The 12557-nt window shown below is 44.3% G+C and overlaps 1 protein-coding gene across 1 annotated transcript in view; it reads right to left on the reverse strand.

Moving 5' to 3' along the window:
* B3GAT2 (beta-1,3-glucuronyltransferase 2) overlaps positions 1–12261 on the reverse strand; it is a 100963-nt gene extending 88702 nt beyond the window's left edge. The window contains exon 1 of the mRNA XM_039245812.1: positions 11571–12261. Coding sequence (XP_039101743.1) covers positions 11571–12179 — 609 coding nt within the window. The 5' untranslated portion in view covers positions 12180–12261. The remainder of the gene's footprint in view (positions 1–11570) is intronic.
* Positions 12262–12557: the final 296 nt, after the last annotated feature.

Here is a 12557-nt window from a genome sequence, read left to right on the forward strand (position 1 = left end):
GGTTTTTTATTACAACTAACAATTTTATAAAAATGATATGTACTCATATGCATGACATTTATGTTGTTTTGATTACTTGTTTACTGCTACTAACTGTAGTGTTGACTTAGTCTTAAAGAGTTTTTAAGACTGAAGGTTACAGCTATAGGAATTTTTTTTTTTTTTAATTTAAATTCCAGGAGTCTCTGGGTGGCTCAGTCGGTTGAGTGTCTGACTTAGGCTCACGTCATGATCTCCCTGGTGGTTCATGAGTTTGGGCCCTGCATCAGGCTCGCTGCTGTCAACACAGAGCCTCTCTCAAAAACAACAACAAAAAAAAAACATTAAAAAAAATTTAAATTCTTGGGGTGCCTTGGTGGCTCAGTCAGTTAAGCATCCGACTTCAGCTCAGGTCATGATCTCATAGTTCGTGGGTTTGAGCCCCGTGCTGGGTTCTGTGCTGACAGCTCAGAGCCTGGAGCCTGCTTCAGATTCCCCCCCCCCCTCAGAAATAAATTAAAAAACATTAAAAAATTTTTTTAAATTTAAATTCCATCTATAATCATTTTTGTTATTGCAGATGTGTGTGACTAAAGGCTCAAAAAAGGACCCTGCACCTCAAAATGTTATGCAAAGATAAAATTCTGACAGAATACAAACAGAAAGGCACGCCTGGGTGGCTTAGTCGGTTAAGCGTCTGACTTTCGCTTCGGTCATGATCTCGCGGATCGTGGGTTCGAGACCCGCGTCGGGCTCTGTGCTGACTGCCAGCTCAGAGCCTGGAGCCTGTTTCAGTCTGTGACTCCCTCTCTCTCTGACCCTCCCCTGCTCACGCTGTCTCTCTCTCTGTCTCCTAGAAATAAATAAAACATTAAAAAAAAAAAACCACATCCGCGGTGATATTAAAAAATTTTAAAAAAAATACAAACAGAAAAAAGGAACAAAGTAAAATTTTCAGATGTTATTGAAAAGTATATATTTTTTTTAATGTTTACTTTTTGAAAGAGACAGAGCGTGAGTGGGAGAAGGACAGAGAGAGGGAGACATAGAATCCAAAGCAGGCTGCAGGCTCTGAGCTGCAGCATAGAGCCCAAAAAGGGGCCCGAACTCACAAACCGTGAGATGACTTGAGCCAAAGTTAGACACTTAACTAACTGAGCCACCCAGGCGCCCCGAAAAGTATATTTATCAAACGATGTTGAATATAAAACTGTTAGAGTATTTTTAATACACATTATTTGTATTTAGTTTTCATGGACAAATGTATTCATAATTTACTAAGACTCATATGCTCTGCAACCACTTTAACTGATTTTAAATATTTAGACATCAATTTGAAAATATCCCCAAGAGTGTGTAATTTTACTAAACTCATTTAGGAGCTGTATGTACAGAAAATGGTGAGGATCACTGCATCAGACCCCGGGGGTGGACCAGGATTCTTGTGAGAGACTGACTGGGAGGGTACAGGGTCTGTGAAAAAACAACAGGGACAGTCCTCACTGCACTCACAGGCAAGGATGCAATCAGGGGATCCTGTGGATAAACATAAACACACACACCACACACACACCACTCCAACTGCTACATTCCCCACTCTGGCAGAAAATAAGCTTCAAATGTTTTTATTTATGAAAATGTAAGAAACATTTGAAAAAAGAGAAACAAGCTCAAGATAGATTTCCCAATAATTGCCAGTCAGCTGAAGGCCAGCTCAGTGTCCCAGTTAAGGCTTGAGGGGGCTGGCCACAAGGTGACGCTGTCAAAGGGGATCCCCTTTCTACAAAAGGGGCTGGAAAGAGGAATTCTCCTAACCTCCCCACCTCCAGCAAATGACCTTAAAAATCAAGCTATTGCTTCTAATCGTGTGCTTTAAAAATAGATTCATTTCATTCCTCCCTTTAAATTGCCCTTTCCTTTGTAACATACTATCTCTTTTTTCTGTCATTCATGCCAGAAATAATCTATCCTATAACATGCTCTGGGTCCAAGCTAAGTAGCTAAAAATCACACCAGGCCCTGCCCTGAGCCACACGTAGGCCAACTTCCTAGCTTTCACACACACATTAATCAGTTTCAGACCTCCTAACCCGCAGGAGAACGGCCTTCCACCTCCCCTGAACCTAAAATGTCCTTCGGATGCTTCGCTCTCTCACATCCTCCCAGGACTCTTTGTAGACAAGCCCTATTTAACTCTTGTCCCTCTAATCACTGTGGTAACACCCAGTGGTGTAATTAAGACACTCAATTTACACAGTTCTACTTGGGCACAGACTAATTTGGGAAAGTCAAGCACCTGTACCTCCTCCTCCCCTTCAGGCCTCCAGAAACACAGTCCAGATCTCAGAAACCGAGTATTTAGAGGCATCTAACCAACAAAACAGTGCAGCAGCTATGTGATCTACCCCTCAACTGGGGCAGTCACCCACAGAGGAGAGAACAAGGGAAAAAGAACTAACATTTGCCACTTGCCAATAGCACAATACTTATGGCAATCATATGAGGCAGACAGCTCTTGCCAAAATCATGCAACCACTGAGTGGTAAAGCTAGATGTGAACACGGAGCTGTTTAACTCCTAAGTTCCTATTTGAGGTCCCCACCAGACTCCAGCTTTTCGCAAGTATGAGGAAGCCTAATACTCAACTGGTTCACATGTATCTTGACATATCTCCTGCCCTTTCAAGGGGCAATTCCAGGAATACTTTGCTTATACATACAACTATGCATAGACCTGATCTCACTCTCCTTTTTAGCATGAAAGCTCTTAGAATCAGCATAGGGGCCACATTTATCTTTAAGTTACTAGTTAAAAGGCTCAATAGAATCCTAGACTCACAGCACAGACTTCAAGAGTTATCTGACAATCTCTGTTCAGAGCTCCTTTCTAGGAACAGATTTCTTCTGTAAGGGTCTCTCAGCTTCTACACTTCCTAGAATTCATTCATTTATTCAACAAATGTTTAATGAGATTTTACTACATGGTAGGCTCAGAACACTAAAGATACAACAGTAAACAAAAGAAAATTCCAACCTTTATGGAGTTTAGATTCTAATGGGAGAAACGGTCAACCAAAAAACATACTACGTTATAGGACAGGCTTGGGGGAGGTGCTAACTCTTCCCCTAGAACTAAGTCTCTCACTTGACATGCAGGAGATGGGGATGTGATTGCCTACTCCTCCATCCTTGCAGTCAAGGGCATCTTTCTGTTCTCTGGATATTCACACACCCTCTTTGCTCAGGTTCTTAGCCATGGCTCCCTGCACCACAGCTGGTCACCCACTAGACCCTATTGTCCTTCAGGTCTCAGCTCAGATGTCACTTCCTCCACAGTCACTCACACAACTCAATTAGCCATCTCTGCTTTATACTCCCAGGCACCTACATTTCTCTTAACATGCACAGATCTTAGCGGGGCGTATTCAGTCCAGCCATGTGACCTGTGAGGGCTGGGATGCACTCTCTCTGTTCACAGCTGCATTACTCCCTGCCTTAACAAAGCACAGAGCCTAGCACAGAGATGTTCAATTAACATTTGTTAAGTGGAGGAGACGGCCTAAGTATATTCAAGTTTTTTTTTTTTAATGTTTTATTTATTTCTAGGAGAGAGAGAGAGACAGCGTGAGCAGGGGAGGGTCAGAGAGAGAGGGAGTCACAGACTGAAACAGGCTCCAGGCTCTGAGCTGGCAGTCAGCACAGAGCCCGACGCGGGGCTCGAACCCACGATCCGTGAGATCATGACCGAAGCGAAAGTCAGACGCTTAACCGACTAAGCCACCCAGGTGCCCCTCAAGTATCTTCTGAATGTGGTAATGTTTAAGCTCAAGTAGGTAGAAGGAAACTTGCAGAGCGCTACACCATTACTGCTAATATGCAATTATCTTAGATAACAGAGATCTCAGTTAATAGAGAATGTTCAGCATTTAGCACAGTCAGCTTTCATGAGAGGGATGAAGATACAACCCATAAATACCTGCCTTTCAGATTGAAGGAACAACAGTCTTAGTTTCTTCCTGTAGCATATGTTACTATTTAAAGTTTTCTTCCACTTCTGGGGGGGGGGGTAGGAAGGGAAACTACTGAGTTTCCAATTCTTTTGAGGAAAAGACCACATAATCTGACTTGTGGGAGAGAATATGATCACCTCCCCCCACCCCAACAAAGATATCTCCAAGGTTTTCCTAACATGCAAAAAGAGTCAACCAATTTTGTTTTTAATCCAGGGAAACTTCTAAGTCTTCTAGGGTCTCCTGGGTGGCTCACTCAGTTAAATGTCCAACTCTTGATTTTGGCTCAGGTCATGATCTCAGTTTGTGGGATTCAGCCCCATGTCAGGCTCTGTGCTGACAATGCAAAGGCTGCGTGAGAATCTCTCTCTGCCCCTCCCCCACTTATGCTCTCTTTCTCTCTCAAAATAAATAAACATTTTTTAAAACAAAAGATTAAGCCATCTATCAACAATGAGCAGTCTGATGAACCTGACAATGTGGGCCATCAATAGCCAGCATTACCAGCACATTGACTGAAGGTTCTTACAAGAACATCTCTGTGGGAGAACAAACGGCAAGTATCTGTCTCCCAAATGAGCTTCAGCTCAAATGGACTCAGGTCCCCAGCTTCTCCCAGGTGAAACAAGTCAGTACTGTCCCTAGTTCCCATTCCGTCCCCCAATTATTCTTCCATTCAATCTGCCTGTTCTGAAAAGATATATGCTCAGTAGCCATTGTTGCTGATGTATATCAAGTGAGGGGAAAAATTAATTTTAATGTTGGATCTTCTTGCAGAAATGATCAATTTTTTCTTGTTCATAAGAATACATTGTTAAAAAGCACCTATATAACACACACACACACACACATATATACACACAAGACTATAGTTCATATACTAACTTAGCAGTTTTCACCTGATTTGAAAAAAAAAATCTAAAAATCAAATGGTCTGCAGGGTACCTGGATGGCTCAGTCAGTTAAGTGTCTGACTTCAGCTCAGGTCATGTTCTCATGGTTCCTGAGTTCAAGTCCCTCATCAGGCTCTGTGCTGACAGCTCAGAGCCTGGAGCCTGCTTCAAATTCTGTCTCTCCCCCTCTCTCTCTGCCTCTCCCCTGCTCACATTTTCTCTCTCTCTCAAAAACAAATAAACGTTAAAAATAAAATAAAAATCAAATGGTCTATAAACGAGACAGTGTGAAGCAAAATATTCTTTTTTACAAATAGTTTATTGTCAAATTGGTTTCCATATAACACCCAGTGCTCATCCCCACAAGTGCCCTCCTCCATGCCCATCTCCCCACCCCCCCAACCATCAGTCCTCAGTTTGTTCTCAGCATTCAAGAGTCTCTCATGGTTTGCCTCTCTCTCTCTCCCCCACCATTTCCCCACTTCTCCCCCATGGTCCTCAGTTAAGTTCCTCCTAATCGTCCTATACGTGCAAACATATATTTGTCCTTCTCTGCCTGACTTATTTCACTAAGCATAACACCCTCAAGGTCCATCCATGTTGCTACACATGGCCAGATTTCATTCTTTCTCATTGCCGTGTAGTATTCCATCGTATAGATAAACCACATCTTCTTGATCCATTCGTCTGTGGATGGACACTTAGGCTCTTTCCATGTTTTAGCTAGTGTTGAGAGTGCTATGAACATTGGGGTACATGTGCTCCTATGCATCAGCATTTCTGTATCCCTTGGGCAAATTCCTAGCAGTGCTATTGCTGGGTCATAGGGGAGTTCTATTGTTAGTTTCCTGAGGAACCTCCACACTGTTTTCCAGAGGGGATGAACCAGTTTACATTCCCACCAACAGTGTAGGAGGGTGCCCGTTTCTCCACATCCTCGCCAGCATCTAGAGTTCTCTGATTTGCTCATTTTAGCCACTCTGACTGGCGTGAGGTGGTATCTCAGTGGGTTTTAATTTGCGAAATACAATTTTCTTAAGATCAAATGATATTAGGGAAAAAAGGTAAAAGGGAAAATTAGAAGTTGCTATAGCCAAGAAGACAGACCTGAGTTTAAGTGTGGCAGGAGAAGGCAACAATATTAGAAAACTCTTGTTTATCAAATGCTTTACTTACCACAATGACCTATTTCCATCTGACTGTACATGTTATATGAGATGAGCTTTAGAGCAGTCAAAAGTACAGGCTCTAGGACCAGGGTACTTGGGTTCAAAATCCTGTCTCTGAATGGCTGTGTGACCTTTTCACGTTACTTACAGTCAACTATGAAATAGGGATACCAATTATACCAGAGTAAACAACTATATTAGATTCATGCTGCACTTTTAAAAACCTCTGTGGTCTCTGAAGTACGGTACTCAGACCTAAATATCAGCAGAAGGATGAAAAAAGAAAATAGGAACAAAATGTTACCTACCTCAGGGGCTGTTGTGAGGAACAAAGTTAAAACACATAAAACTCTAAGGGTGTTTCCTCAGCCATTGTAAAGTGCTCAGTGGAGGTCAACTACATTTTGCTTGTACCCATGGTAAAGAGTATTTTAACATTTAAAGTGTGCACAAGAACTATAAGGCATGAACAATGGATTATCTTAGTTTATTTTTGTGATTTGGAAATCTGTTCTAAATCTACCTACCTATCTGTGGACTAGTATAACAATTTTATTTGTGTTTTGGGGGGGAAGACTTGAGATCCATGCCACGCTTTTGCTTTAACAGCATTGCAAATTAAGTATACAATGTATTAACTGTATAGGCTAAGCAAATATTTCATCAGAGTTCAAAACATTTGGATAGACGTGTCTGGACATTATCGAATTCTGTAACAACAACAACAAAAAAAAAAAAACGCACTAATTGAATACCACCTGGAATAGTTAATGAATAAGACCACTGACTCTGGTTCTTCTATTTTGCTTTTGTAGCATGCCTTAAAAGCAATTACTATTCCATTACTGTTCACACAAGAGAAAATTTACCAGCTTGTAATTTAGAGGCAAGTGGAGTAGACAGAAGAAAATGGAGTCACCCACTATAGTATCCAAGAAGTAGGAAACAACAGTCTAAATGTTTAAAAGACACATACTCATTGCACCAAATGATAATCCAGACATGTCTTCCTGTCTATTCAAAAGAAATGATAATCAGTGAAAAGTAGGTTGGAGGACAAAGAAGGATGGAAAAAGACAATAGGAAGAGGCAGAAGGGAGTATGTCTTTTAAACCCAAATTGCTATTTCTAGTCCATTAAAATATCAAAATCCAAATGAAAACTGCTCTTCATAGAAAACTCAAAAATTAACCATAATTCAAGTACTGTAAACCCAGAGAGAATACAGAAAATCTTTAGATTTAACATTGACAGTTTAAGAAAATTGGCTGTAGCTTTACACACACAGTTTTAGAAAATTCTCACGTTTTATCAGACTTACATGATTATTAATATGCTTTTAGATGGGGAGAAATGAAACACAAAGGGCACATTTCAGGAAAAATAGTCATTCTATTGCTACACCTAAGAGATTCTTCTAGGTTTCTTCACTTGGAAAAAATAATTATCCTACACTAAGTAACTATATCAAAGATAAAAGTAAAAAGTAGATCTCTTGTCTCCTTTTAGGAAACACAGGCAGAATTTACTGTTTGGGAGGGAAGTGCCAAATGATGTAAATTTGAATATTGTGGCACCAATATTATTTGGATTGTGGCTCCAATAAGCTGCATATAAAGAGGGGAGCATACTGAGGCATCAGAAAAAGAACAAGACAGAAAATTAAACCTCAACTCCTGCACCTGCCCAGCACACAAATAGCTTAACAGCACCCAACAGAAAAATCGAAACAAAGGGCCTCTTTAGTTCACTGCTTCCCAGAAATGCATCTTCAAGATGCCTTCTCATTAACAGAGTCCTTTCACGCACCCCTTAAATGTCTCACAGTCGGCCTGACTTCCAGTCTTCCCTCATTAAATTTAAAGTTAAAAATTTTTAAGTTTTTTTCTCATGCTTGGAAAGCGCTGTTTTTTTAACCTTTTGATTCAATTGATTTCCAAAGGTGAAAGCAACTTCACCTGAAAAGCATCAGCTTGAGACTCAGGAAAGACTGGAAGGTTTTCTAGTAAAGAACAGAAATCTGATCAATAGTGTTATCGAAAATATGACCAGACACAGAGTCACATTGTGACATCTGTAGTTGTGACTTTTATTAAAGTAGCTTAAATCCTTCACAAATAAGCTTTTCCGGAGGGTTAGATGGAGAAGGGTGCTCAGGCAGGCAGGATTACCTGTGATTTGTGGTGTAAAACCCCATCAATACCACAGGATTTGTGGGAGTAGCAGCTGAGATCCTGGAAACCTGAAAAAACCCTTCCATTTCATCCAATGGACAGTCCAGTTTCTGGGGCTACTACTCACACTGAGCTTCAATTACAAATGGATTTGGCTGTTAATGTAGCATTGTTTAATGCAAATATTTCTCTCTTGGCAGCATGGCTCAGCTGAGAGGGGAGGCTGAAAATTAGTTAGCTGTATGGAAGAAGAAAGCAGCACTCCAGTTACCAGGGAGGAATAATTGAACACAGATTGCCTGTTGCGCTTGTAATTTAATTTGGAGACCTTTCATCTTTTAGTTTCCTTCATTTGCAGCCAATGCTTAGTGAGCTAATTTGTACCTGGTTCATTCTCCTCTTTTTATCTTATCTACATTAACATCAACCATGGAAATTAGAAGCACTATGAATAAAAGATGAAGCCTGACTTGGGACATTCTCTCCTTAAGTACTGTAAATTACTTAAAAACGAATTTGTTTGTATGCACAATATAAAGGGCTGAGATACATATGCCTCACTTTTACAGCATCCTCTTCCCCAAAGGAGCTGCCATTCTTAGATGGTTTATCTAGTCCTACCTTTTCTCCATGAAAGCAATGTCTAGACTAAAATCCACATGGAATCATTAATCCTAGAATTGGTAGAAGGTAGACCAGACCATTAATGTATGAAACAAAGGAAGCATAAATTTAACTAATCTGACTTTGTATAGAGTTCAATACTGCTTACCTTACAAGGAAAAGAATGTGTTGCAAAAAGGAAAACTGAAAGAATCAACATCTATGCATGGAGAACAGAGGCCTACTGTAACCAAAAACACTGTGTGGGGGAGAGGATAAGAGATGGTGGAGAAAGAGTCTAGTCTTGAAATTTCTGTCTGGGAGTAGCTCCTGGGAGCTACAGGATCTAAATTCAAGTGTATCATGTGTATGACGTTTTTTAAACATTCCTTCTGTCATATATTTTGTATACTTGGCACCTGTCCATAAAAAAGAGTTGCACATGCTCTTAAATTAAGTTTGATTTTTTTTCATTCCAACTGTACAAAATTTTAGTGTCTTATAAAGTTTTTCATGTTTTTCCCTTTATAGTTTCCTCTAGGACAATGCTATTTTTTCCCCTCACCCTCTCCTTCTTATGTTCTCTTTTTCCAATGGCCCAATGAATCTGCTAGATTCTTCTCTTGTTGCTTAATATCCCCCACCAACAAACCTTCCTTTCCCTTAGGGAAGTATCAAAGAAAGACTTTTGATACTTTGTTCTGAATTGTTTCAATGGCTATAGTGCCAGCTCTTCTGTCAATCTAACCCCTCACACCAATGGGCTAGCACCTGGAGATAAATGGAAAAAATCACTCCTCCTTCACAGTCCATCCCCCTAAAAGGTTAATTAATAATGATGTGCGTTACTTTACTTACACAAGACTACACATATTTACAGGTAAGGCAACTTCCAAGTTGTAGGAGATTTTTAAAAAAAGATACTGGAGTTTAAAATTATGGTGTATTTAAATGTAAAGGTCTTTGCTCAGAATACAAACCACCATTTCTTTTGGGAAAAGAGTATGGAAGCAGAATCAAAATAAAAGCCCAAGTTGGGGCACCTGAGAGGCTTAGTCGGTTAAGTGTCAGACTCTCGATTTTGGTTCAGGTCCTGATCTCACAGATCAGGTAGAGAGCTCGAGCCCCCACAGCAGGCTCTGCGCTGACAGCATGGCAGAGCCTGCTTGGGATTCTCTCTCTCTCTCTCTCTCTCTCTCTCTCTCTCTCTCTCTCTCCCCCCCTCCCCTGCTTGCATGCCAGTTCTCCCTCTTTCTTAAAATAAAAAAAAAAAAACCCTAAAGGCCACCTTAAAGATTGGATTATATCTCGAATCTTGGTTATAATAAAGACTACACCCTACAATGTCAAGCTTAACTATTTCTTCTGAAGAAACATGAAAAGAAAGCCCTACACAGGGAAAAGATGGAAAGCAATTACTGGTCCTTTTATTCATGAAGGAGACGATGAATAGAAATGAATGTGGCAACTGCCCTTAAAAAATGGATTAAAAAATATAGGCAGAAAAATTAAACTAAAAGAGTACAAAGTAACTCTGTCCTGAGGTTAAAAGAAAGCCAAACAGATGTTCAGATGAAGATGTGGTGCATTTATGTTTAGGAGACACATAGATTGTCCTGTTACATGGAGGGGTGGGGTGTGATTGGAGGTCAAGGAATTTGGAGTAGAGGAAAGCAACAGTCCCATGAAGCAACAAAGAGTACAAGTTTGTTTAGTTTTGTTTCCCAGGTATATTTGTGTACAAGGAAGAAAAGTGAAAACCATGAAATCTGGGCTCTTTAGCACAACACACACAGATTGCAAAATACCAGCCTCAAGAATTAAGCCCCTGCTGGCTCTGTCCACGTGTGGCCTTCCAAAGGGAAAGAGAGCCATCTCAGCAGCAGGGGACCAGGTGACACCCAGGACCCCACAGAGAAGACCAGGATGCAATGGGCAGGTACAAGAGCGGCCTGGCTAATTAGCCAAAGAGAGGCCTTAGAGAAAAAGAGGTCGAAAAAAGAATCAAGCTGTCCACCTGATACTCCGGGCTGGGGGGGTGGGGGAGGGAGACGTAACCATAGGGCAGAATACTCTCAACCCATTTACCAGTGGGTTTCCTTGATAAAATCTTCAGAATCAGAAAGGGCTTTTGTGGAGGTGCAGTTAAGAAATAAAGGTTGTACCCACACACACAGCCCAGAGAAGTCACTGTTTTCACTAACAACCATTTCCGTGCCAAGGACCATAAGATAGAAATTTGTCTCTGGGCTGACTTAGACACCATCTCCACCTTCCTCTCCATAGGAGTCTAGCCTCAGAATTACACCTGTGTGCCCTGAAAAGCCTCGGGAGTACACCAAGCCCGCCTCCTCACCGAGCTGGGTACCTCCCCCCACCGAACCCCCCCCTTCCAACAACGTGGGGTCCTTCCTCAGGCCAACCTTGTTCCTGGAAATACCCCCGCGCCTCACCTGTGCTACTCCCCGGGCTCAATCTCGGGACCAGGTGGACTGCAAAGCCCCTGGCCACCCTCCCTCGGGCCACAGTGGTCCTCTCGTCCATACTCTATCCCCCTGGCTGGTGTAAGGAAGCCAGGGCCATTGGAGGCTGCAGGCGGCCCGGAAAAGCGCTCCACCTGTAGTCCCGAATGGGCGTACAGAGACGTGAGAACTCACAAGTGCAGCTGCAGCCCGGCCGGCCGAGGCCCCCTCCGGTCCTGCCCCCACCCCCTGCCCCCAAGCTGGGGCGGGCCGGCCGCTACCTCCTGGAACAGCTCCAGACTGTAGGTGTTGTCGTCGTCGGCGAAGAAGAGCACTCCGGGCTGCGCGCGCTGGTGCTGGTGCCTCTGGCGCAACCAGGCGAGGCCGGCGTTGCGCTGCTCGGTGGCGCGCGGCAGTCCCGGCCGCTTGTAGCGCCGCGGCGTGGGCACGTGCAGGTGCGTGCAGGGCAGCCCGGCCCGCGCCAGGAAGCGGCTCACCAGCTCGCTGCGCGCCGCCGCGTCCTCCACCAGGATCCAGTGCAGCTGCGCCACCTGGCGGAACGTGTTGGCCAGGCGGGTCAGCTCGGCTTTCTGCACCGGGCGGCTGTAGGTGGGCGTGATGGCATAGATGGTGGGCAGAGGCGGCTCGGGCCGCGGCTGGGGCTGCGGCCGCGACTCGTTGCGCTTCGCCCAGCGGCGCCCGGGGCCGCTGTCGGGGCCAACCCTGCGGAGCGGTAGTCGGGCGCCCCCGCGGCCCACCGCGTAGGGAGAAAAGTAGGGGCGCGGGGTGAGCGGGGGCGCGGGCCTGCGCGTGTCCACGTCGAGCATGATGATGACGATTAGGATCCAGGGCAGGAGGATGAAGAAGCGGCTGAACAGTACGGACTTCATGGTGCGCTCTTCCCCGGCCCCTCGGACGCCCCGAAGAGGAGCGAGTCTGAAGACCCCAGAGCGCAGTTTGGACGGCGGCGGAGCCCGCACTCAGGAAGCCGCGGCGGGCGCGTTCTCCATGGGGCCCGAGGACGCTGCGGGGCGCCGGGAGCCGCGGGGCGCAGCCTCCCGGCGTGGGGGGTCGGCGCGGGCGCCGAAGGGCTGGGGCTCACAGGGAGTGCAGGTGAGTAGGCGCCGTCCCCCAGTCCCGGGGAGTCGGCCGGCGGGAGCGGGGCTGTGTCCAGCCGCGCGCTGCTGGCCGCGGAGTTGTGCCCAGCGCCAGGGGAGCGGGGATCCCCGGCCGCTCTTTCTGAAGCGTGGGAGCTGGGAACCGGCCCC

Source organism: Hyaena hyaena, unplaced genomic scaffold, assembly GCF_003009895.1.
Source record: "Hyaena hyaena isolate Hyena2069 unplaced genomic scaffold, ASM300989v1 scaffold_271, whole genome shotgun sequence".
NCBI lineage: Eukaryota > Metazoa > Chordata > Mammalia > Carnivora > Hyaenidae > Hyaena > Hyaena hyaena.